This window comes from Chiloscyllium plagiosum, chromosome 1 (genome assembly GCF_004010195.1).
Source record: "Chiloscyllium plagiosum isolate BGI_BamShark_2017 chromosome 1, ASM401019v2, whole genome shotgun sequence".
Classification (NCBI taxonomy): domain Eukaryota; kingdom Metazoa; phylum Chordata; class Chondrichthyes; order Orectolobiformes; family Hemiscylliidae; genus Chiloscyllium; species Chiloscyllium plagiosum.
This window is the reverse complement of record NC_057710.1, coordinates 23,643,824-23,670,191: the sequence shown is the minus strand read 5'-3', so window position 1 is coordinate 23,670,191 and position 26,368 is coordinate 23,643,824. Positions and strand designations below refer to the sequence as shown.

Sequence of the window (26,368 nt, the reverse complement as noted above, 5' to 3'; positions counted from 1 at the left end):
TGCCAAAGCTATACTAGTGGGTAGACAGGAAAGTAGAATTCTTAATCAGATTGTGAGGCCATGGGTTTTTTTTTCAAAAGTTGGGACAATAGAAGCCGCCTGGATGGGTGTGGCAGCTCTCCCAGGCCAGGATTTCTGATTTTTTTGTTTTAGATTTGGCAGAAGCTAATGGAGTTTTGAAGAAGTAGAGGTATTATCCCCCCTCTCGCTGTTAACACCTAGAAGCTGGGGCTTCTGTGGGTGTTGCATGTGAGAAAGTCTGATTTCTGAATTTGCACTTGTTGCTGAGGGGTGTGTTTATGGGATGTTGTTAGAGTAGAATAGTTAATTAGTAATAGTTACCATATCTATTATTCTAAGTTTTCCAATGGAGTTGAGTTATTCTAAACTATTCTTTCTTTTGTTGTAATTTAACAATAGTATTTAAAATTGTGTTTTGCACAAAATGTCGAGTAGTTTAACCAGTCACATTGCATCTGGAACACAGCACTTTACATATACCTTTAAAATAAGGAAATGTTAGGGTCTCAGCTACCTTCTTAAAATATTTTGAGGGGATCTGGTCTGGTCCGTAACAGTATTTTGAAAGGAAAGGTAACTCTTTTTTCCACAGTCAAGATAGTGTAGTTGTTTTCTGAGGTTCAACGTTAATTTCTTCCTTTTAAAGGACGCCTTGCCACAAAAGAGAGGGAGCCTATGGCTTTGAAGCTGAAGGATTGGCCTCCAGGAGAGGATTTCAGAGACATGATGCTCTCTAGGTAGGTGATCTACTTTTCTAAAGGTGTGACTGTCAAAGAGCAGGTTATGCTGTACTGCAGGAAATTATGTTTTAAGATTACAGACCTTTTACAGCACAGGAGGAGGATGTTTAGACCATCATGTCTGCACTGATCGGTAAATAACTGACTACACAAATCCCACTTTCCAGCTTTTGCCCCATAGCCCTGGAGGCTGCAGTAATGCAAGTGAATATCTACATACTGTTTTAATGTTTTGATAGTTTCTGACTCACTCTCCGTTTCAGGCAGAGAGTTCCAGACACCCACCACCCTCTGAATTCTCCTGAGCGCAACATTTAGCATGTTTATTGTTTACCTTTAACCTATGCCCCCTAGTATTGACCCCTTTGCTTCCTGGGGCTACAGGTGTTCCGAACAATTATCCTTGAAGGTGGTATTGAGTGGTTTCCCTCCTTGACATACTGCCATATTTTTTCTGCCTCTGAGGGTTGATAATCAGTGAACGTAGTCCTATAGCACTGTTAAGTCAGGAGCTTCAGGATCAGGAGTTCCATTCTTTGTTGTAGCACTGATGAAACATTGGTCATTTCGGTCCATGTGATCACGTAGTTCCTTAGTGTCCTGTGTCTTTTCCTTACAGATTCGATGACCTGATGAATAATCTACCCCTGCCTGAGTATACCAAGAGAGATGGCAAACTGAACCTGGCCTCCAGATTGCCAGATTTTTTTGTTAGACCTGATTTAGGTCCAAAAATGTATAATGCTTACGGTAAGTGAGCAGTGTTGACCTCTGCTCATATTTGGAGGGATTTTAAAAGTGGTTCTTATTGTAGATTATTAACTTTTTTCTCTCTCTCTCTTATTTCTTAGGATTATTATCAGCAGAGGATAGAAAATTTGGAACAACAAACCTTCACTTAGATGTATCAGATGCTGCTAACGTTATGGTGTATGTAGGAATCCCCAGTGGCCAGCCCAACCATGAAGAGGGTGAGTGTTTAATGGCCCTGACCCTCTAAACTAAAATGTCAATCACTTTTTAACAAGTCAGTAAACAGCAAGTCTTGTTACTTCAGTGGGATTGCATATTCTTTGGGGTGGGTTGTCATCCGCAGCTCAGCAACAGCACTCACGCCTCTCAGTCACAGGTTTTGGGTTTAACTCCTACTCCAGATTCTTGAAACACCAAATACCTAAACTGATGCTCCAGTGCAGTACCGGGTGAATGCTGTGTTGTGGGAGGTGCACCTCTCCTTTTTTTTTTGCTTTATAAATCCGAAAGATTCTGTAGTTTGAGGCCTGTTTAAAAAGCCGGGACCCCTCATGTAGTCGATGCTGGACTTTCAAGAGTAGGAGCCTGCAGTGTGCACTTTTGAGGCTTCAGTATGTCAAGATATGCTGAGGAATATCTGCTGTTTAAACTCCCTCATGTGAAATGTTGGTTTCTGTGTTAGAAACCTAGTTCCTTTTATGAGAACATCTCTAACCTTTGCTGTTGCACCAAGCAGCAATGTTTATTTAAAAGCCAATTTTAACCAGAATTGAAACATCAATTTCTACTGCAAATTTATGGTTGAACTAAAGGGTCTGTTTCTGTGCTGTGAGACGCACCAATCTGGAATGGAGACCAGCAATTCATATTTTTAGATGATTCATATTATTTGTAATTGTAACCATTCCTACAGAGCCAGTGGATCATGATACCAGATGGTTTGACAATGAACCAGAGATTGGTACTATCTGAATATGGTTTGTGTTGAAATACGGGTCTTGACTGACCCATTGCTGAGGTCACTGGTTACGTTTGAAGTGTCTATGACTAAGCGGGGAGGATGATCAAGTAACCAGGGCATTCTGTTCCTGATTTGGTATTCAGAGTGTTACAGCAAGTGCGGGTGTGTAGATGTTTTTGAGCACAGGGTCAGACCTTTGGGACGAGAAGGGACAGTAGTTTCTAAAAGATGTATCCAACAACTGTTGTTGGCTATAGTGGTTGTTGCAGAAAGATTTAATCATTCACTGGTTATTTATTTAATTTTATGTTGACCAGAAATCCTGAAGACCATGGAGGATGGTGATGCAGACGAGTTAACAATTAAACGCTTCACAGAGTCCAGTGAAAGGCCCGGTGCCTTGTGGCATATTTACTCAGCCAAAGATGCAGAGAAGATCCGAGACTTGCTGAGAAAGGTAACACTGGGGAGATTCAGGGTTTGGCAGAAAACATGCGTCTGAATTTTGAGATCACTATCACTAGCATAGAAGGGGAATTTTTGTACGTCTTCCTTATCTTCCAAGAGAGAGGTGGTGTCAGCTGAGATAGGGAAGATGATGCTGTTTCAGGTGGCCATCTCTTTCACCATCATTTTTACATCACCTAACTACCACGCCTCCTTTGGCCCTCATTTTCCTGTTTCAGCTAATGCAAACTGCTTCAGCAGCACTCTTCCTAACCCCTAACTGGGTTCTGTATGTGAGTAACATTGTCACCTGTCTCAGTTTGCGAAATGGCATCCATCCTTCTGTCTTCAACAATGTCTTGCTTACATTGTAGCTGTCTTCTCTTTGCCAGCTGTTTTTTTTTTTCCCTTTTATCACCAAACCAACCTCAATAACCCCAGTCTGACAGCCCCAATCCTCAGTGTCACTTGATTGCACTGCTGTTCCCTCATGGCTACACTTCTACTCAAGGAGAGCTCAAAATTCCTTTCCAACTAAAACCTTTGACCTCAGTCCTCCTCCTGGTCCCTTGATCCTCCCCACACCTGACTAAGGAGCGCTGTATACTGTGTTACAGGTGCATTCTCAGTACTGCCCTGTACAGTTGTTGTAGACTTTATATTCAAGGCCATCATTCTCTTTGCTTCCTAATTATTTTTCCATGTTAATGTTATGATTTATGTACACAAGCACCTAGATCCCTCTGTACCACAGCCTTCTTTCATCTCTCTCTCCATTTAGGCTCTCTCCAGGCTTCCAGCCTGTCTACAATTGCCACAACTGTACTTTAGTGTATGTTGATGTGCACCTCTACCATATCATCTCAAACTGTTGCCTGAAGTGCCTATCTCTCGGCAACTCAGATAAATCATACTTTGCCCAGCTCAGTGTTGGCACATGCATAGATCTTGTTGCAGAAACTTTGTACTCTTAATCCTTGATTCCAAGTGCTTGCTTAGATAGACCCCAACAATGAAAGCATTAATTGTCTAAACTGGAATTGACACATCTGGTCTACATTGTGGTACTATGCACTTTGCTATGTTTGACTTCTGTCATAGTCATAGAGATGTACAGCATGGAAACAGACCCTTCGATCCAACCCATCCATGTCGACCAGGTATCCCAACCCAATCTAGTCCCACCTGCCAGCACCCGGCCCATATCCCTCCAAACCCTTCCTATTCATATACCCATCCAAATGCCTCTTAAATGTTGCAATTGTACCAGTCTCCACCACATCCTCTGGCAGCTCATTCCATACACATACCACCCTCTGTATGAAAAGGTTGCCCCTAGGTCTCTTTTATATCTTTCCCCTCTCACCCTAAACCTATGCCCTCTAGTTTTGGACTCCGCAACCTCAAAGAAAAGACTTTGTCTATTTAGCCTGTCCATGCCCCTCATAATTTTGTAAACCTCTATAATCCTCCGATGCTCCAGGGAAAACAGCCCCAGCCTGTTCAGCCTCTCCCTGTAGCTCAGATCCTCCAACCCTGGCAACATCTTTGTAAATCTTTTCTGAACCCTTTCAAGTTTCACAACATCTTTCCGATAGGAAGGAGACCAGAATTGCACGCAATATTCCAACAGTGGCCTAACCAATGCTCTGTACAGCCGCAACATGACCTCCCAACTCCTGTACTCAATACTCTGACCAATAAAGGAAAGCATACCAAACTCCTTCTTCACTATCCTATCTACCTGCGACTCCACTTTCAAGGAGATATGAACATGCACTCCAAGGTCTCTTTGTTCAGCAGCACTCCCTAGGACCTTACCATTAAGTGTATAAGTCCTGCTAAGATTTGCTTTCCCAAAATGCAGCACCTTGCATTTATCTGAATTAAACTCCATCTACCACTTCTCAGCCCATTGGGCCATCTGGTCCAGATCCTGCTGTAATCTGAGTAACCCTCTTCGCTGTCCACTACACCTCCAATTTTGGTGTCATCTGCAAACTTACTAACTGTACCTCTTATGCTCGCATCCAAATCATTTATGTAAATGACAAAAAGTGGAGGGCCCAGCACCGATCCTTGTGTCCTTGGCAACTATTCTTCATCTACCTTATGCACACTCCATTTCGAGTCCAAAGTTCCTTCACTTAGGTCTTGGCATGCACTAAATCCCAATCAACTATTTTCTTTATTCTTAACTGACCCCAACACTCCAACGTTCAACTGCTCTCTTTATGGTCTTGTCTCCTCTGTTTGAAGCCCTTTGACGTTCCCTGTTCTCCTCCTCTGATTCTCAGCCTTATTCATTCTTTCAGTTTTTCTTCAGGTTTCGGTAGCCACGCTGACAGTCACTCCATCACAACATGCTGAAGCCTTTCCTAATGCCCTCCATTTGTCCTTGCTTACAAAACCCTCCTTTTAAACTTGTGTCAATTGTATCTTCTGTCAGTTCCACCCAAGTTCCTGGTCAGTGACCAGTTCTTTTCTAAAGTGTCATCGATGATCTTCACTTGATCAGTACCACTGATGATAGTGAGGGCTGCTTAGTCACATTTCTCCAAAATCCAGTTATGAACTGTTTGTTGTATAATTCTGCTCCAAGCTTGAACACAGAAGAGAGAAATTGCCTTGCATGGCTCTGAATGATACCAGGACACGATGCAATAGCATCATTGTAAATAATGTCCCATTACAGATATGTTTATATAATCTGATTAAGGCATGATGGGTGAGGAGGTGTGGAGAAATGGTACACAATATTGTCTAGAAGTGTTCCAGGAAAGAGCGTGGCTGTGTTAAATATTACAGGGATTTGGCAAATTGAATCGCTTTCCTCTGTTTTAATTGAAAAAGCAAAACAGAGATAATCTAAAATCTGTTGTGATATCAAGTGAGGGGAAGTTTGAAAAGAACAATTAGAGCACAGGGACAGGCCCTTTGGTCCTCCAAGACTGCGCCAATCCAGTTCCTCATCTAAACCTGTCGCCTAATTTCTAAGGATCTGTATCTCTCTGCTCCCTGCCCATCATGTATCTGTCCTGATCCATCTTAAATGACACTATTGTGCCTGCCTCTACCACCTCCACTGGCATGCGTTCCAGGTATCCACCACCCTCTGCGTAGAGAACTTTACATGCATATCTCCCTCAAACGTTTCACCTCTCTCCTTGAACTCCTGCCCCCTGGTAATTGAGTCCCCTACTCTGGGGGAAAAGGCTTCTTGCTATCCACCCTGTCTAATCCTCTCATGATTTTGTAGATTTCAATCAGGTCCCCCCTCAACCTCTGTCTTTCTGTATGCATTATTCCAAATGTGGCCGAACCACAGTCCTAAACAACTGTAACATGACAACTCTTGTACTCAGTACCCCGTCCATTGAAGGAAAGGATGTCTTCTTGACCACTCTGTCGATTTGCGTTGCCACCTTCAGGGTACAATAGACCTGAACACCCAGATCTCTCTGTACCTCGGAGTTTTCCTTAAGGTTTTTCCATTTACCATATAGTTTGATCTTGAATTGGATCTTTCAAAATGCATCATCTCGCATTTGCCTGGATTCAACTCCATCTGCCATTTCTCTGCTCATCTATCCAATCTATCTATATTCGGCTCCATTCTCTGACAGTCCCCTTCACTGTTACTCCACCAATCTTAGTGTCATCTGGAAACTTGCTAATCAGACCAAGTATACCTTCCTCCAAATCTTTTATGTATATGACAAACAACAGTGATCCCAGCAAGGATCCCTGTGGAACACCACTGGTCACAGTTCTCCATTTTGAGAAACTCCCTTCCAATACTCCTCTCTCCTGTTGCCCAGCAGTTTTCTATCCATCTAGCTAGTACACCATGGACCCCATGTGACTTCACTTGTTCCATCAGCCGACCATGAGGAACTTTATCAAAAGCCTTACTGATGTTCACGTATATGACACATACAGCCCTTTCCTCATCAATCAACATTGTCAGTTCCTCAAAGAATTCTATTAAGTTGGTAAGACATGACCTTGCCTGCACAAAACCATGTTGCCTATCACTGATAAGCCCATTTTCTTCCAAATGTAAATAGATCCTATTCCTCAATATCTTGTCCAGCATCTTCCCTACCACTGATGGTAGGCTTACCTGGATCACCCCGCTATCCTCCTTAAACAAGGGGACAGCATTAGCAATTCTCCAGTCCTCCAAGACCCCACCTGTGTTCAAAGGATGCTGCAAAGATTTCCCCTCTTGCTTCCCTCAGTAACTTGGGATCGATCCCATCTGGACCTGGGGACTTGTCCACCTTGACACCTTTTAGAATATCCAACACTTCCTGCCTCCTTATGCCGACTTGACCTAGAGTAATTAAAGATCTATCCCTAATCTCAACATTGTCATGTCCCTCTCCTCGATGAATATCGATGCAAAGTACTCATTAAGAATCTCGCCCATTTTCTGACTTTATGCGTAACTTTCCTCCTGTTTGCTAAAGATATTTCATGACCCCCTTTAGCCCTCTTAATTCCTCGTTTCAGATCGGTCCTACTTTCTCAATATTCTTCCAAAGCTTCGTCTGTTTTCAGTCACCTAGACCTTACGTATACTCTCTTTTTCCTCTTAGCTAGTCTCACAATTTCACCATCATCTAATCTTGCCATTTCTATTCCTCGTTTTCACAGGGACATATCTGTCCTGAACTCTAATCAACTTTTCTTTAAAAGCTTCCCACATATCAAATGTGGATTTAACTTCAAAGAGCAGTTCCCAATCCACATTCCCTAGCTCCTGCCAAATTTTGCTACAATTGGCCTTCTCCCAATTTAGCACTTCCTTGAGGACCACTCTCTTCTTTGTCCATGAATATTCTAAAACTTACAGAATTGTGATCACTATTCCCAAAGTAACCCCCTACTGAAACGTCAGCCTCATTCCCCAACACCAGGTCCAGTATGGCTCCTTCCTGAATTGGACTATTTACATACTGCTGTATAAAACCGTCCTGGATACTCTACAAATTCTGCTCCATCTGAACCTCTAACACTGTAACACTAAATGAATCTCAGTCAATGTTGGGCAAATTAAAATCTGTATTACCACCATCCTTTTGCTCCTACATCTATGTGTTTACATATTTCTACCTCTATCTCTTGCTTGCTGTTGGGAAGCCTATAGTACACCCCAACATTGTTAGCACACCCTTCCTATTGCTGAGCTCTGCCCATATTGCCTCACTGCTCGAGTCCTCCACAATGCTGTCCTTCAGCACAGTAATGCAACTCTTTTTCTCCCCCACTTTACCACCACCTCTATCGCTCCTGAAGCATCTATATCCTGGGATATTTAGTTGCCAATCCTGCCCTTCCCTCAACCACGTCTGAGTAATAGCAATAACATTATACTCCCAGGTACTAATCCAAGCCGTAAGATCACCAGCCTTACCTGCTACACTTCTCACATAAAAACAAATGCACCTTAGACCACCAGTCCCTATGCGTTCATCAGCCACTTCCTGCCTGCTCTTCCCCTTAGTCACACTGACTTCATTATCTAGTTCCTTACAGGCTTTAGTTACTACCTCCTTTCTGTCCACTAGCCTCCTCATTTGGTTCCCATCCCCTGCCATATTAGTTTAAACCTTCCCCAACAGCGTTAGCAAAAGCACCCACTGGGACGTTGGTTCCAGTCTGGCCGTAGACCGTCCAATTTGTAATAGTCCAACCTCTCCCAGAACTGGTCCCAACGTCCCAAAAATCCGACCCCTCTCTCCTGCACCATCTCTTAAGCCACGCGTTCATCCTGTATGTTCTTTCATTTCTTCTTTGCCAGTGCCACATGCGAGTCAACCCTGAGGGTACCACATCTGAGGCCCTACTTTTTAATTTGGCTCTTAACTCCCTAAATTCAGCTTATAGGACCTCATCCTGTTTTTTTTTTTTTTAGCCTATATCATTAATGTCTCTGTGCACCGTGACAACTGGCTGTTCACCCTCCCTGTTCGGAATATTCTGCAGCTGATCTGAGACATCCCTGACCCGAACACCTGGAAGGCAACATAATATCCGGGAGTCTCATTTTCAACAACAGAAATGCCTATCTATTCCCCTCACAATTGAATCCCCTATGCCTATATTCCGTGCACTCTTTTTCCTGCCCTTCTGTGCAGCAGAGTCAGCCATGGTGCCATAATCCTGGCTACTGCTGCCTTCCCCTGCTGAGCCATCTCCCCCAGCTGTATCCAAAACAGAATAGCTGTTTTGGAAGGAGATGACCGCAGGGGACACCTGCACAGCCTTTCTGCTCTTTCTTTGCCTTTTGGTCACCCATTCCCTTTCTCCCTCAGCAATCCTAAACTGTGGTGTGACCAATTCACTGAACGTGCTATCCACGACCTCCTCAGCATCACGGATGCTCCAAAATGAGTCCATCTGCAGCTTCAGAGCCATCATGTGGTCAAACAAGAGCTGCAGCTGGACACAGTTCCTGCATATGAAGGAGTCAGGGACTTCAACCACATCCCTGAGCTCCCTGACCTCCCACATTGAAAAGATTAATTATCTTTTCTCTTGGTCATTCTGCATGGTTTCTGTCTTTTCCTATTCTTCACCCCCCCAGCTCCCCCGTCACCCTGCACCTTCTGGAAGTTCTAATCTGGTCACTTGCTGTTTTGTGTTTGGAGCTGAGGTGCTTGGTGTTCTGTAACTAGTTTGTGTTTGGATTGTTGACCAGTTTCCTTCTGATGAGCTTGTTTTCAAAAGATCACAAGATTAGTTTTGGCAGTATTCTGTATACCGCTTGGGTTTTCACTCCAAATCCCTGATTACTCCCTTGTATGTGCCTAAAATCCTTCTCGTAGGCATGGGTATTCCTGACAAACTTCAGGTCCATTCTGACTGCTCTACTGAGAAGTTCAGAGGGAACTTGAGACTCAACTACACTGGTGATGAAGTTGCTGTTTTGTAATAAACAGAATAAAATAGTTGGATTTAAAACATTTGAAAGGGTAAGCTTGCTATTCTTGTCTTACCTGGTAATTATTTGGAACAATTAGGAGAATTTTATTTGCATCACTCAAATAAATGGAGATGTAAATCACCAAAGAATGTGACCCAATGCAAACAAGGCTGCCCAATGTTTCAGGTGGCAGAAGAGCAAGATCAAGAAAACCCGCCAGACCACGATCCCATTCATGACCAGAGTTGGTACCTGGACAGTACACTACGCAAGAGACTTTACCATGAATATGGTGTCCAGGGTTGGGCCATTGTGCAGTACCTCGGTGATGTGGTTTTTATCCCTGCTGGAGCTCCACACCAGGTCAGTACTGGATTCACTTTGCCTTCTGTTTAAATGCATTTTGTTACTTGATTTGCTAAGTGTCCACCACTCTGGAATGCCTGCGTTGAAGGGGCTGATGAAAAGGAGGGAATATACTGTTTCGCTGAAGTGGTCTCTATCTCGCAGGACAGTCATTCTGGGTGTATTTGCACCCTTAATGTAAACGATGATCTGCCTGGAGTTTGTTTGAGCGTCTAAACAGAACAGGACCTAAATGTCCTGTCCGACTACACTTGCAGTGGCAGAGAGGATTCCTCCCTATCTCTATCCAGATCTCGTGATGTTGAGAATCTATTCCCTTCATGGGGAACAGTCCCAGTTTCTATCTAGACCCATAACTGAAGCTTCTCATCCCTAACCGCACTTTTGTAAGTGTCTTCTGCATTTATTTGACTGACAAGCTGGACTCGTGTTCTGCTGCATTTCTGGAGGTGGAATTTGCAACTAACTTGAAGTATTATCCTGTCATTTGCTACAGGTGCACAACTTGTACAGTTGCATCAAAGTGGCAGAGGATTTTGTTTCCACCGAGCATGTCAAACACTGCTTCCGGCTTACACAAGAATTTCGACACCTGTCTAACACTCATACAAACCATGAGGATAAACTACAGGTACCTGGAATCAACCTCTGCGTATGATAAGTTGTGTTTCGCTTACAGGCCAGTACCTTGATGGGAACCACATTCCTTAGCTTCTCAGCGGTGGCACTCCACTTTTAATTACAAGGATTTAGGTTCGGCATGAGCACAAAAATCTGAGCTAAACACCCCCCCCCCCCCCTTCCCCAGTGCAGTACCTGAGGGAACACAGCACTGTCGGAGGTAGTGCCTGTGTATGGAGATGTAAAAGATCCCATTGTACTTCATTTCAGTGACACAAAGTTAGCCCTGGTATCTCGGTCAATATTTATCCACAAAAAAGCCGATTGTCTGATTGCTCTCTGTGAAAGTTTAATGAGTCCAAATTAGCTGCTGTGTTTCCTACATCAGTGGCCATACTTCAAAAGGCAGCTTCAGATGTCTGGTTTAAAAAAAACAGACAGTACATAAATGCAAGTCTCTCTTCTCTAGAATACAAGTAAAGGTCATTCAAAATTAAAATGTAAGGCATTGCATGTACAAAAGGGGAGAGCCAAAACTGCTTCAGCATGACATGGAGAGGAGAGCAATGTTAAAGTGAAAATTGCTACAGATAGAGTGACAGAAGGTTTTGAATCAAACCTCTGAATCAAAGGGTTTCAGTTCATGTCCAGCTCCAGAGACCTGAGGCCAAACATCTCCAGTGACAATGCAGTACTATGTGGACTGAGCGCTGCACTATTGGAGGTGTGTTTCTTTTAAATGAGATGATTGGGCTGACACATGACCAGTAACATGCATGCCTTTCAAGTGCCAGGCAATGACTGAATCCAACATGAAAATCTAACCATTGTCCCTTGACATCCAACAGCATTACCATTGCTGAATCCTCCACTGTTAACATCCTGGAGTGTTAGAAGAATACCCATGGAGAATATTAATTATTTGGATAAAGGTGCAGCACGGAGCAGTTTGGGAGTCCTTGTGCACAAATCACAAAAAGCTAAGCTACAAGTTCAGTTAATAAGGAAGGCAAATGGAATGTTGGCCTTTATTGAACATAGAACAGCACAGCACAAAAACAGGCTGTTCAGCCCTCCGTGTCTATGCTGAGCATGATGCCATTCTAATCTAATCCCATTTGTCTGCACGTGGTCTAGATCCCTCTGTCCTCTGCCTGTTCATGTGACTGTCTAAATGCCTGTTAAAGTTTGCTAACGTATCTGCTTCTACCACCTTTCCTGGCAGCATGTTCCAGGCATCTACCACCCTCTGTCATTTCAAAACAAAACTTCCCTCGCACATTTAGATAAGATTAGATTAGATTCCCAACAGTGTGGAAACAGGCCCTTCGGCCCAACAAGTCCATACCGACCATTCGAAGAGTAACCCACCCAGACCTATTTTCCCCTAACTAATGCACCTAACACTACGGGCAATTTAGCATGGCCAGTTCACCTGACCTGCACATCTTTGGGTTGTGGGAGGAAACCCACGCAGACACAGGGAGAACATGCAAACTCCGCGCACAGTCACCTGAGGCTGGAATCAAACCTGGGACCCTGGTGCTGTGAGGCAGCAGTGCTAACCACTGAGCCACTGTGCTGCCCCTAAATGCAGCAACGCTTAACACACAAGTACAACCTGCGACTCTCTCGAAATGGTAGCGGTGGGATTCGAACTCACGCCTCCTTAGAGACTGGAATCTTAATCCAGCACCTTGGACCGTTCGGCCACACTATCAGACACACTACTATCTCCCTTATACTTTTCCCCTTTCACTTTAATCCTTTCCCCCCTCATCTTAAACCAGTACCCTGTTTGACATTTTCATCCTGGAAAAAAAAGACTGATTATCCACCCTTTCCATTCCTCTCATAATTTTAAATACTTCTTTAGATCACCCCTCAGCCTCTAATACTCTAGTGAAAACAATCCAAGTGTGTCTCCTTTATAGCTAATACTCACCAACCAAGCAACATCCAGGTAAACCTCTTCTGCACCGTCTCCAAAGCCTGCACATCCTTCCTGTAGTGTGGGGACCAGAACTGCACATGGTGCACCAAATGTGGCCTAACTAAAGTTTTATACAGTTGCAACATGGCTTGCCAGCCTTTGTACTCAGTAACCCAAAGAATGAAGGCAAATACACAATATCCACTTGTGTTGCCACTTTTATGGACTCGAACCCCAAGCTCTCTCTGTACACCAATACTCCTAAGGGTCTAGCAGCATCTGAGGAGAAATCAGAGTTAACATTTCCGGTCCAGTGACCCTGAGGAAGGTTCACTAGAGCCAAAATGTTATCTTTGATTTCACTTCACAGATGCTGCCAGACTTGCTCTTTTAGTACTTCCATTTAGGTCTTGCCATTAGTTATATATTTCCATCTTGCATTTGACCTTCCAAAATGCATCACCTCACACTTGTCCAGATTAAACTCTCATCTGCTATTTCTCCACCCAGCTTTCCTGCTGATCTATATCCTCCTGCATTCTTTCATATTCTTCATTGCTATCCACAACTTGATCAATTTTTGTGTTAACTGCAAAATTACTAATCCGATCAGCTGCATCTCCATACATATTACAAATAACCGGTCCGAGCGCTGATCCCTGTGGAACACCACAGGTCACACACCTCCAGTGAGAAAACTACTGCTCGATAACACCCCTTTCCTATGGCCAAGTCAGTTTGTACCCAATTTGTCAACTCAGCATGGATCCCATGTGGTTTGATTTTTCTGGACCAGCCTATCATGAGAAACTTTTTCAAATGTTTTAGTAATATCCATGTAGACAACACCCATTGCCTATTCTTATCAACCTTCTTTGTCACTTGCTTTAAAAAACACTCAATAGTTTGAGATGAGACCTCCCCACAAAAAGCCATGGTGACTATCCCTAATAAATCTATTATTTTCCAAATGCAAGTAAATTCTGTCCCTAACAATCTTCTCCAATAATTTCTCAACCACTGATACAAAGCTCACTGGCCTATAATTGCCTCTTGCCCCTCGTAAACAAAAGAATAACATTAGTTATTCGCCAGTCTTCTGGTACCTTACCTGTGGCTGGTACCTTACCTGTGGCGAAATGGAATACGGAGATCTCTGTCAAGTCTCCAGCAATCTCCTCCCTTGTGTCCCTCACTATCCTGTGATAGATCCCATCAGATCCTGGGGACTTAGCCACTTTGAAGGTATTTCAAGACATCTGATATCACCACCTTCTTAATATTGACACATCCTAGAGTTTCACCTTACCCTCCCTAGTCTACCATCATCTATGTTCTTCTCTGTGAAGTACTCCTTAAAGACCTCACCCACTTCCTCTGGCTCCACACACAAATTCCCTCCTTTCTGATGAATGTACCCTTTTCCTAGTTACCCTATTACACCGAATATGTATATGTATACCAAAATTGGAGTCATAGAGATGTACAGCATGGAAACAGACCCTTCGGTCCAACCCGTCCATGCCGACCTGATATCCCAACCCAACCTAGTCCCATTTGCCAGCATCCGGCCCATATCCCTCCAAACCCTTCCTATTCATCTACCCATCCAAATGCGTCTTAAATGTTGCAATTGTACCAGCCTCCACCACATCCTCTGGCAGCTCATTCCATACACGTACCACCCTCTGTGAAAATGTTGCCCCTTAGGTCTCTTTTATATCTTTCCCCTCTCACCCTAAACCTATGCCCTCTAGTTCTGGACTCCCTGACCCCAGGGAAAAGACTTTGTCTATTTATTCTATCTGCGCCCCTCAATTTTGTAAATCTCTATAAGGTCACCCCTCAGTCTCCGACCCTCCAGGGAAAACAGCCCCAGCCTGTTCAGCCTCTCCCTGTAGCTCAGATCCTGCAAACCTGGCAACATCCTTGTAAATCTTTTCTGAACCCTTTCAAGTTTCACAACATCTTTCAGATAGGAAGGAGACCAGAATTGCACGCAATATTCCAACAGTGGCCTAACCAATGTCCTGTACAGCCGCAACATGACCTCCCAACTCCTGTATTCAATACTCTGACCAATAAAGGAAAGCATACCAAACTCCTCCTTCACTATCCTATCTACCTGCAACTCCACTTTCAAGGAACTATGAACCTGCACTCCAAGGTCTCTTTGCTCAGCAGCACTCCCTAGGGCCTTACCATTAAGTGTATAAGTCCTGCTAAGATTTGTTTTCCCAAAATGCAGCACCTTGAATTTATCTGAATTAAACTCCATCTGCCACTTCTCAGCCCATTGGCCCATGTGGTCCAGATCCTGTTGTAATCTGAGGTAACCCTCTTCGCTGTCCACTACACCTCCAATTTTGGTGTCATCTGCAAACTTACTAACTGTACCTCTTATGCTCGCATCCGAATCATTTATGTAAATGACAAAAAGTAGAGGGCCCAGCACCAATCCTTGTGGCACTCCACTGGTCACAGGCCTCCAGTCTGAAAAACAACCCTCCACCACCACCCTCTGTCTTCTACCTTTGAGCCAGTTCTGTATCCAATAATCCAACTTGCCAAGGACATCTCATGGCCTTGCTTTTTAATTCCTCGTGGGATTTCTTTAAGTTCAGTTTCCTAAACCTACATATGCTTCCCTCCTTTTTTGACCAAACTTTCAACATCAAGGGTTCCCGAATGTTGCCTTCCTTCTCTGTCATCCTCACAGGAACAGGTTGGTCTTGAACTTCGATCAACTAGCCTTTAAAAGATTTCCAGCTGTGGATTAACCCTCAAACGGCCACCATTCTAATTTCTCCAGTTCCTGCTTAATACTATTGGAATAAGGGGGTGACCTTATAGAGGTTTACAAAATTGAGGGGCATGGATAGGATAAATAGACAAAGTCTTTTCCCTGGGATTGGGGAATCCAGAACTAGAGAAATAGGTTTAGGGTGAGAGGGGAAAGATATAAAAAGAGACTTGAGGGGCAACTGTTTCACGCAGAAGGTGGTACGTGTATGGAATGAGCTGCCAGAGGATGTGGTGGAGGCTGGTACAAGTGCAATATTTTGAGGCATTTGGATGGATATATGAATAGGAAGGGTTTGGAGGGATATGGGCCAGATGCTGGCAGATGGGACTAGATTGGGTTGGGATATCTGGTCGGCATGGATGCGTTGGACCAAAGGGTCTGTTTCCATGCTGTACATCTCTGACTCCAAGCCTTCTTTCAATTTAGCACTTCCACCTGAAGACCAATCTTAAGTAATTTTAAACTTACAGAATTATGATCACTGTTCCCAAAATGGTCCCCACTGAAACTTTGATCACCTGCCCAGGCTCATTCCCCACTGTGAAGTAGAGTATGGCTCCTTCCCTAGATGGACTATCTGCATATTGTCTCAAGAATCTCTCCTGGATACACCAAAAGCAATGGGACCAATGAAATTAGGTGCTGCTGAAACTACGCAGTGCACTAGTTAAGACCAAACAATTTTGTTTTTTTTTATCCAAGGAAAGATACTCTGGCATTCAAACGCACCAGAGAAGGTTCATTCTGGGTATGGAGAGATTTCCTTACAAGGAGAGGTTGGAGTTGAGAAGAATGAGAGGTGAACTTATTGAAACATACAAGGTTCTTAAGGGGCCTGACAGGTAGATAGTGAGCAGTTGTTTCCCCTTGTGGGAGAGTCTGAAAATGAATGCTCACCCAGTTAGGTCAGAGATGAGAAATGCTTTTGAGAGTAATAAGTCTGTGAACTTCTTTACTGCAGAGGGCTGCTGAGGCTCGGTTATTAAAGATGGACAGATTTTTTAATCAGTAAGGAAATTCAGATTATGAGGAACAGGTAGGAAAATAGTTGTAAATTTAGCCATAATCTCATTAAATGGTGGAGCAGACTCCGTGAACTGAAAGGCCTACTTCTGCTACGTCTTGTGTTCTTATTAGCTAAAAGGTCAAGGGCTGGAGATACTAGGGAGCGCCACTAAGTGTATATTTCCATTCAAGTCACTCACTGTTCTGACTTGGAACTATATCACAATCCCTTTGCTGGACTGGAATCAAACTCCTGGAACTCCTTCCCCCGCAGCATTAAAGGTCTGCCTACATTATGTGGACTACAGTAGTTCAAGAAGGCAGCTAACCATCACCACCTCGAGGACAATGATGGATTGATAATAGTAGTTGCTGGCCCACACAACTATCTCTGCATTCCAGTAAGGAATATAAGAACAAGAGGCCCCTGCTCCCTGGGGTTGTATGTGAAAAACAAAAAGTAGGCAAGTTTTCCTCAACTTCTTTGTCATTATCTATTCTGTGACCAACATCATAATTATCTGGTCTTTTGTCTTAATACTATTTTTAAATAATTAATTAACTCCAAAGTGCCATCCTAAGATCATGAATGTTGCTGTATATAATGCAAGTTTCGTCTTATCAATATAAAACATTTGGGGATATAGCGTAAACTTTGTTGAGATGCTGAACAAGGGAATTTTGTCATCACCTCAATATGTGCTGTTTCTCGCCAAACAAGTGTTGAGCCCGTGATTCCATCCTCTGAGTCACTGGGATCAAAATTTAGCATTTGAATCAAATCTGATTAGTTGGGTCACAAGCTAACAATCTGTCTTTGGGTACTGAAATTAATAACCGTACTAAGAGTTCTATAATACATTTTATGATTTTATTTTGATTAGGTGAAGAATATCATCTACCATGCAGTGAAGGATGCTGTTTCAATGTTGAAAGCTCACGAGTCCAGCCTTCTCAAGAATTCAATCTGAATCCCAGTTGTTTTCCTGGAAAATCTGCACTGTAACGTTAGTGGCATCATCTTAAAGGAACGAATAAGCCCTGTCCATGGAGGGAAAACTGATATTTTTTTCAATGAACTTTGACAGTAAATGGGGAAAGGAACATAACACAGATCTCTACTTCATCTTGTTTTAATTTTGTACCAGTAAGAAATTACAATAGTCTGTACAATTCTGTGTATGTTTATAGCCAGTAAATTTTAGTTCCTCCTTTATCTCTTTTCGTGGTTAATACAAAATCAATTGTATTCTACCTCCCACTATTCAATTTATTCTCCTCTTTCCCAAAGAGAGATTAATGAGATCCAGCTGTCTCAAGAAATGTTTTGAATTAAAATCTGAGTTGCTGCAACATCTGCAGAAACAGCAAATAATGAAGCGAACCCACACACAACGTAGCTTTATAAATTAGTTGAGGATGCCATGGCCAGTGATCCCAGCAATCAGCTGCATCTTATTCCTGTATGTATCCTGTTTTGGAAGTCAAATTTCCATTTTCAACCATTGGACACTGCTAAAAACTAACCAAATCCTTTGTAAATATATCCTCTTTTGCTGCTTCAGTCACAGCTGGATGCTGCTCCTTTCATATCCGGTTAATCTATGACGCACAAATTTCACCACAAGTACTTAGTTTCTGTGTTCTGACACCAACACCCCAGATCTGAATATGCCTTTTTTTATTATTGCTTTACCATGTCTTCTGCTTCCACTTTGTGTAAATATTTATCAATTCTTTTTGAGGTACTTTAGGTGGAAGCCCTTTTCTGATTAAATGTTGCTAAACCATTTGAAAAATCGGATGGGTCTAGTCAGCCAAGAGTTAAAGATATACAGTATTGGGATTGTTTACTTGTGCAGTACATGAGGGATATTCCACACAGTGCTAATTAAATATACATCAATAAAGCAGATCAGCTTACCTTTTGATTTGTGGGGATGCCATTTCACACGTACAAAGCATAGGATTCGCTCATTTTGATGTGACTACTGATTTTTTTTTTGCCAAACTATTCAAAGTTTATCGTGAAATAAGCTCATCTCCTAGATGAGTATTCTAAATGGAGGCAGCACATGTTGCCCTGTATTTGTAATGAATAGGTTCTAATAGTTCTCCCAAAATAATATTGTGCATTACACTATATATAAGCAAATTGCATTGTTGGGGAAATCAGCACTGTATGAAAGAGTTATGTCTATTTTCTCAATTTACCTCATAGTAAATCAAGGGTTCTATTCTTCAGTTTGAAGCTGGTAGTACTGAGTTGTGGTTTTCATCTTGACTTAATTGATTATTAAAAATACTAACTGGAAAGCGATTTTTCTTAGTTTTATATACAACCGATGTACCAACAAGCAAAAGCTTTCAGTTTATCTTGAGCATGGAATTGTGGCTGGAAAGTTGAGGGGATTCTTTGAGCTGCTTTTTAAAAATTTTTAGAATGCTTGACATTTCCTTTGTTCTGTATTATGAATTTTGGATTACTCAGGACCCACACTTGAATGTTTAATGTATCATGTTGATTTGTTTGTTTTGTACATTCTTCTCTTGTAGTTTAAATACCGTGTGACTGAAGTTTGAGATCTGGAAGGTGACGAGTTGATCAGTATAATTGTTTACAGATTGTCTGCAGTGGTACTTGTACACCCTGATAATGTGATTTTTACGCAATATATGGAAATGTTCTTGAAATTCAGTGCAAGCTTGCTTTATTTTGATGACTGAGTTGGTTTCAATGTTTGTATTAAGATCCAACTTCTTAATGTCACTTCTGGCTATCAGTTTACATCCATGAAACACTGATTAATAAGGACCCAGTTGGGTTTGAATTTTACATGGTAACTGCATATTAGCAGTGTAGTGGTAGGGCTTGACCGAGTCGTGTGTTTGATGCAGTGTAAAACTACTGCTATGTGAGTGATTTTTGGTTTCTTTTGAAAGGCTGATCTGGAAACACCAGTATTATAAAGCTCAGCCAGCTTAGTAAATTAAACTCTGACAAATGGATTTCAGTATAATGTGCAGCTATCCACTTGGAAACCAATACAATTATATTATTTCCTTAATAATGAGACTGGAAACTATGGTAAAGCAAAGGGCTTTGGGTGTCCATGCGCACAGGCGACTACTTGTACCTGCGAACTAGCTATTAGTAATCCAAGAGGTTAGCAATCGTGGGCCTTATTTCAATAGGTTGGAAGTTGTTTCAGCTTTATGGAGTCTCAGTCAAACCCATCTGAGGTCTGTATTCCAGTTTAAAAAAATCCTAAATTCTGTCATTATCCTTTCCCACATGATTTGACGCCTCGCTTGCCTTCTTATACAAAGCTTTCGATCTAATGTTATCCTTTGTCTTCATGTTCCCTATAACATCCTCACCGTCCAAATCTGTAACCTTCACTAGTCTAACATCCTGAGACAGAGGATGAATGACATCACAAAGAAAAAGCCTATGTTAAGCCAAATGCTGCTGACAAGACTGATTTATTGCAAAGCGGAACTTCTATCCTCTGGAATTCTATCAGTTCTGGCAGTGGCAGGGAACGTCTGCAATCCAATCAGAGGCTGTCAAAGATAGCAGGACCTTGTTTCTGGATCTTGTACTTTAAAGCCTTTTGGACCCAAAAATTGAGTTCAATTATTTGTGATCATAAGTACTGTTTTTTTTAGGAAAGCAGAAGCTAGTAATTGTGCTGTGACATTTCTAGTTCTTCCAACCCATTAATCCCTCCCCTTTGCCATGGCTGTTACTTTTTTTCTATTTATTGCACTTTCCATACCGCAGCAGTGACCCTGTTTTAGTGTTGAGGGAGGAGAGGAAAGAATGATCATTTTCACCTCAAATAGAAAGTCATTTGTAAATTCTGTAGGTCTAGTCACTTGCAGAAGAGACATCTATTTAGCATCCATCCTATCCCGTTCTTTAGGATCTTGTATGCTGCTTACATCTTGCTTCACAGAGGGTGGTGTGTGTGTGTATATGGAATGAGCTGCCAGAGGAAGTGGTGGAAGCTGGTACAATTACAACACTTATATACCCCTCCAGGTGTCTAAGACAAATGCTGGCAAATGGGACTGGTTTTATTTAAGAGTCTGTTTCCATACTGTACATCTGATTCACTACAACACATGATTAGGGAAAAAGTGATTGATTGAAATGTTGTTTATTGCAAGTGGAATGGAATATTAGAATAGGGATGTTACTACAATTGCATATGGTATAGTATTGAAGCCACATCTGGAATACTCTATATAGTTCGATCTTTTTACTTGAAGGGATATAATATCTTTAGAAATACAAAGAAGGTTCACTCTATTTGATTCCTTGAATGGAGGTTAGCTTATGAGGAAGGTATGGGCCTGTATTGATGAGTATCCAGCAGAATGAAGTTTTTTGAAGAAGTGAGAGACAATTTCCAACACACAAAGCCATGTTGACTATCTGATAAGTCTGTGTCTTTCCTAATACATGTAAATCCTGTCCCTCAGGATTCCCTCCAACAAACTGCCCACCACCAATGTCAGGCTCACTGGTCTATCGTTCCCTGGCTTTTCCTTACCACTTTTCTGAAATAGTGGCACCATATTAGCCAATCTCCAGTCTTGCAGCATCTCACCTCTGGCTATCTATGATACAAATATCTCAGCAAGGAGCCAGGCCATCACTTCCCAGAGTTCTAGGGTATACCTGATGAGGTGCCAGGGATTTATCCAACTGTGTGTTTTTAAGATGTCCAGCACCACTACCCCGTAATATGGACATTAAGATGACGCTATTTATTTACCCACATTCTATATTCTGCACAGTAAACAAGGATGCAAAATACTCATTTAGTATCTCTTGCGGTTCCACACATATATGCCCTATTCTCTGCTGAGTTACTCTTTTGTCCTTAATGTATTTGTAGAATCCCTTTAGATTCTCCTTAACCCTATTTGCCATCTTGATTTCCCTCAAATATACTTCTGCTTTTATACTCTTCTAGGCGTTCACTCTATCTCTGCTATCAATATCTGATGTATGTTTCCATTTGCTTGACCAAAACCTCCATTTCTTTAGTCATCCAGCATTCCCTACACCTACCAGCTTTGCCCTTCACCCTAACAGGAGTATACTGTCTGGACTCTCACTATCTCATTTTTGAATTTTCAAATGTCCCTATTATTCTTATAGATAGCCTTACAAATTTGTTTCTCAATTTCTTACTGACTATTGGGGGTCTACAGTACAATTCTAATAAGGTGATCATCCCTTCTCAGTTCCACCCAAATTAACATCCCTGGACGTATTTCCAGGAATATCCTTCCTAAGTACTGTGGTAATGTTATCCCTAACCATAAATGCCACTGCCCCTCCTCTTTTGCTCCCCCTTTCTATCTTTCCTATAGCCTCTATACCCTGAAATATTAAGCTGCCAGTCCTGTCCCTTCCTGAGCCATGTCTCTGTAATTGTCAATTCCATGTACCTAACCATCTGCTGTACCTGTTAGCATTTATTTTGATGAAAAAGGCCTGTTTATCAGTCCTACCTTGTTTTCTACTTTGTTCCTGACTGTTAGACTAGTTGGGAAAGAAGCAAGTCACAGACTGGTTTCTTTTCTCACTATCTCCCTGGTGATGTTTGTGCAGTACTCACACATAGATTCTGTCCTGCCTCACGAACAGGCCAGTCAAGTGGTATAACATGTTTTCCATAAACACGACAATAAATTTAAAAGTTGTATAAACACTTTATTAAGTTGTTTGAGGTTTTTTTCATAATACAAAGCTTCAGTAAGCAGTACAGATCCAATGAATCTCAACTATTTTTGGGTAACAATGAACTGAGTCATTGGCATGTTATTTCCTGTACCTCCACCTTAAATGTTTATGGATCAAAATACTGCATTATTTGATGTTAGTATGAGATTGCAATATTATTGGAGGTCCAGTATGACAAACTCTTACCTCAACAATTTTGAATGCATCACTGCAGCCAATCCTGCTTCGGCATTACTTCAACATGAAGAGAGAAAGATTGTGATACAGTTCTATTGAGGATGATGTGTTGGGGACTGCAATAACCAACGATGAAGTTACTACTTAAAATACAGCATACATCCTGAGTCCAGATTCCGGTTCGATTTTGAGTATTGTCACTCAGGAGTGTTTCTATAATCTGCTAAACCAAATGCAAAATCTACAATCCATCCATAAATATGTAACAAAGTAAAAAAGTCAAATTCTCATTAAAGTTGCTCTACTGCGTTGTAGTCCCATTGTGATTCCTACATTATAATAATGACTACTCCAAGTATTTAGTTGATATCTCAACATCAAAGGCTCCATATGCAGTGTTTTACTCCTCCAGCTGAACAAACCACAAATACACTTGTCAGCATCTTGTGATGGGGAGGTTAGTAAAAATACTCTCCACAACCAATGTTCTTTTCAAGCTGCACAACCTTGCAAGGTTCCAAATGTTGGCCCTGTTAATTTAACATATGCCTGCACAAGAAAATTAAAGGCTCCGTGGGGAAGGCAAAAACATTTCACAAGTAGATCGTGTTGCTCAGCAATGAGATTAGTGTTTTACTGGTAGTAGCCCATCTTCCAATTCAAACTTTTGTGGTGGAAAGTCAGAGATGAAACATTAACTGTTTTTCTCTCCACACAGACTGAGTATATCCAGCATATTGTTTTTAAATTCAGATTTCTGGAATTTTTGCACTACTCAAGACAACAGCTTTAAAGACTACAGCAAACAACTCAAAAAAATTCAAAATCCCTAGACAATTTCACACTTGTGATAAAGGGGGCAACGCAAAATTAGCTGCGTGCAGTTTATAAGAAAACTTGCTTTAAGTAACAGAACACCTGTATGAATGACAATATAAGCAACCAAAGTTACATATTCCCCCAAGCAATTATCATTGAATTTTTAACTTTCATTCCAAAGGGTTTATTTTGAATCGCTATGAACTATCCATTTGATACAATTAAGGCCACATGAAGTATCTATACATGTAAAAAAACTAAATTTGGACAGCTAACACTACCCCAAATGAAAAACATGCCTTCACTGTATGTTCTTCACGATGATTATTCAAATTACACAAGCAGGGACCCCAAACTTCATTACATGCCTGGGAAGTACACTTAAAACAGTAAGAAATCAATATTGAAGTACTGAAATCATTACGCTGAATGATAAACTGAGAAAAGTATGTTGACAAGACAATGCTTTAGCAAAGAAGTAACATTCACAAGTGCAATTTTTGTTTTTCTTCAGAAACCTTCCCATCTATACAAATTTAACTGTAGTTACCTTTCATTAAGAAGGAAATGTTTACTCATATTTGGAAAAACAAAATTACATTGAACAGAAAGTAGAAAGGATATCCATTAAGTGCAACTGAATTATATCACTGGAGTAAATTTGTAAAAGGGGAAACTGTACAATTAAGTTATTTACATATTTAACTCCGTAGGGCAGCCAGTCGTGACTGCATTTCTTCAATATCTTCCTCTGCCTCACCCTCATCAGATGCAGCTGTAGCTCCTTCAAGCTCTGGTTCTGGGAGAGCATCTGTGACTTTGCTGGGAGCTTTCCCAAGAGCACCTGCAAAAACAAATACATCAAAAGATGAGGACATTAAAGGTAATATCTCCACATTTGTAGATGATACAAAAGCTGGGTGGAGGATGAGCTGTGGGAAGGATGCAGAATCATGATCATCATTAGATACTTAATTCCAGATTTTTTTAAAAATTGAATTCAAATTTCACTATCTGCCATGGCAGGATTCAAACCCAGGTCCCCAGAATGTCACCTGGATCTGTGGATTAACAGTTTAGCAATAATACCACTAGGCCACTGCCTCTCCTAAAGGGGGCAAGCAGTTCGGGATATTTCTACATTTCAGAAATCTATATCGAAACCCAATTATAAATCCACTAATTCTTTAAAAATGCTCACAGGCTGTGGATATGTTAGATGGGCTGGCATTTATTACTTACTCCCTCATTACCCTCAAAAGGTGATGGTGAGCTGCCTTCTTGAAATGCTGCATCCCAAATTGGTGCAAGTGAACCTACATTGTGTTAGGGAGGAAGTTCCTGAATTTTAATCCAGCAAAATGAAGGAATGTCCATGTTTTAAAGTCAGGATGCTGTGTGGTTTGGACAGGTGTGTGCAGGTGGTTGTGTTCCCATGCACCTGCTACCCTTGTTCTTCCAGATGTTGGAGGCTGTACTTTAGAAGACGCAGTCTAAGGAGCTCAATGAGGAGCTACAGTGTGTCTTGTGGGCTGTGTCTTGTCAGTGGTGGAGTGATTTTTACATTGAAGGTGTTAGATGGGTGGAGGAGGTGAGGGCTGCAGATGCTGGAGATCAGAGTCGAGACTCTGATGCTGGAAAAGCACAACAGGTCAGGCAGCATCTGAGGAGCAGGAGAACCGACGTTTCAGGAATGGGGCTTGTGGGTTAGGGGAGTGCTGAGAGATAAATGGGAGGGGAGGCTGGGCTGGGGAGAAGGTAGCTGAGAATGCAATAGGTACGTTTAGATGGGTGTCAATGTAACTGGCTGTTTTGACATGGATGTCAGCTCAACAGCCTATTGACAATCAGCAAGTCCAAAATTAGGCAACTCAGAGTTAGATTTTCTTTAACTTTGAACCTTAATATATTAAGTATATTCTTAACTAAATTTTACTTGGAAGCTCCATTTCTCTTGCTAACCTGTCCCCTAAAAACCTCCTCCCTCCCATTAAAGGGCAATTACATACTGGCAATAGTGGAGAGAAGGAGACTGAAAAACAATTATTTTACCTCCCAAATCTTGTCCCAAAAATTTACTAGCAGAGATTTGATTTCTGAGAATGATACTGGTAAAAGTTCCTTGAGAGATTCAGTATCACAAAAATGTTTAAAGATAGTGGCCTTAGTTTACCTGCAGTAACCTCAAAAAGTATCTTGTCAATTTCCATCTCTGCTGCTTCTTCCATTTCTTCCTCATCTTCCATGCTTTCAAAAGTATCCTCTAACATCTCCTCAATAATCCCTGCCTGGTGAATACAAGACAGTGCAGAATGCAAAGCAACAGTTGATTATAATTATGGATATGAACACATTAGAGATTTACAAGCATCTAGGAATGAGAAGCTTCATAGTGAGTTCTGAGAAGATTTGTAGCTCAGGTTGAGGTTCTGGACGTAGGTTTGCTCGCTGAGCTGGAAGGTTCATTTCCAGATGGTTCGTCACCCTATTAGGTAACATCTTCAGTGGTAACGCTTCGCCCGGAGGCCCACCGAAGATGTCACCTAGCATTGTGGCAAAATGTCTGGAAATGAACCTTCCAGCTCAGCGAGCAAAACCTACATCCACAAAAACTTCATTTACAAGACTGATAGATAAGTTGGAGCTTTCCTCCTTAGACAGGAGAAGGCTAAGAGGAGATTTGACAGAACTTTTCAGACCCATGAGCTAGACAGCAGCACTCACTAATTTCCATTCTGTGTGGGCCTATGAGACCCTTCCAGAACTGTAAGTCAATGCCACGATCGGTGATAAGCTGCACAACGTAGAGGGAACATTATTAGACACCGTAGATAGGGAGAAACTGCTCTCACTTGTAAAAGAATCATGAACAAGTGGACATAGTTTTAAAATGACTTGCAAATGAAGCAACTGTGAAGTGAAAACACTTTCACATAGGAACTTGTTAGAGTCTGGAATGCATTGCCTGAAAGTGTGATGGGGGCAGGTTTAATCAAGGATTTCAAAAGAGCATTTGATGAT

At 41.8% G+C, this 26,368-nt stretch overlaps 2 protein-coding genes and 1 non-coding gene across 6 annotated transcripts in view; 1 reads left to right on the top strand and 2 right to left on the bottom strand.

The window, feature by feature from the left end:
- Positions 1-18,778, top strand: part of LOC122557137 (lysine-specific demethylase 3A-like) — an 86,932-nt gene extending 68,154 nt beyond the window's left edge. For both annotated transcript variants that reach the window (XM_043704611.1, XM_043704524.1), the window contains 7 exons: positions 668-758; positions 1,381-1,511; positions 1,613-1,732; positions 2,793-2,932; positions 10,043-10,219; positions 10,719-10,853; positions 17,472-18,778. In XM_043704611.1, the coding sequence (XP_043560546.1) occupies positions 668-758; positions 1,381-1,511; positions 1,613-1,732; positions 2,793-2,932; positions 10,043-10,219; positions 10,719-10,853; positions 17,472-17,558 (881 nt within the window). In that variant the 3' untranslated portion in view covers positions 17,559-18,778. The remainder of the gene's footprint in view (positions 1-667; positions 759-1,380; positions 1,512-1,612; positions 1,733-2,792; positions 2,933-10,042; positions 10,220-10,718; positions 10,854-17,471) is intronic.
- trnal-aag lies at positions 12,482-12,563 on the bottom strand. The gene has a single exon. It is a non-coding gene; the product is annotated as a tRNA-Leu (tRNA).
- A 3,522-nt stretch (positions 18,779-22,300) lies between the features above and the next one.
- Positions 22,301-26,368, bottom strand: part of LOC122556817 (charged multivesicular body protein 3) — a 68,162-nt gene continuing 64,094 nt past the window's right edge. For all 3 annotated transcript variants that reach the window (XM_043704400.1, XM_043704145.1, XM_043704190.1), the window contains 2 exons: positions 25,521-25,635; positions 22,301-24,191 (listed from right to left, as the gene is read on the bottom strand). In XM_043704400.1, coding sequence (XP_043560335.1) covers positions 24,049-24,191; positions 25,521-25,635 — 258 coding nt within the window. In that variant the 3' untranslated portion in view covers positions 22,301-24,048. The remainder of the gene's footprint in view (positions 24,192-25,520; positions 25,636-26,368) is intronic.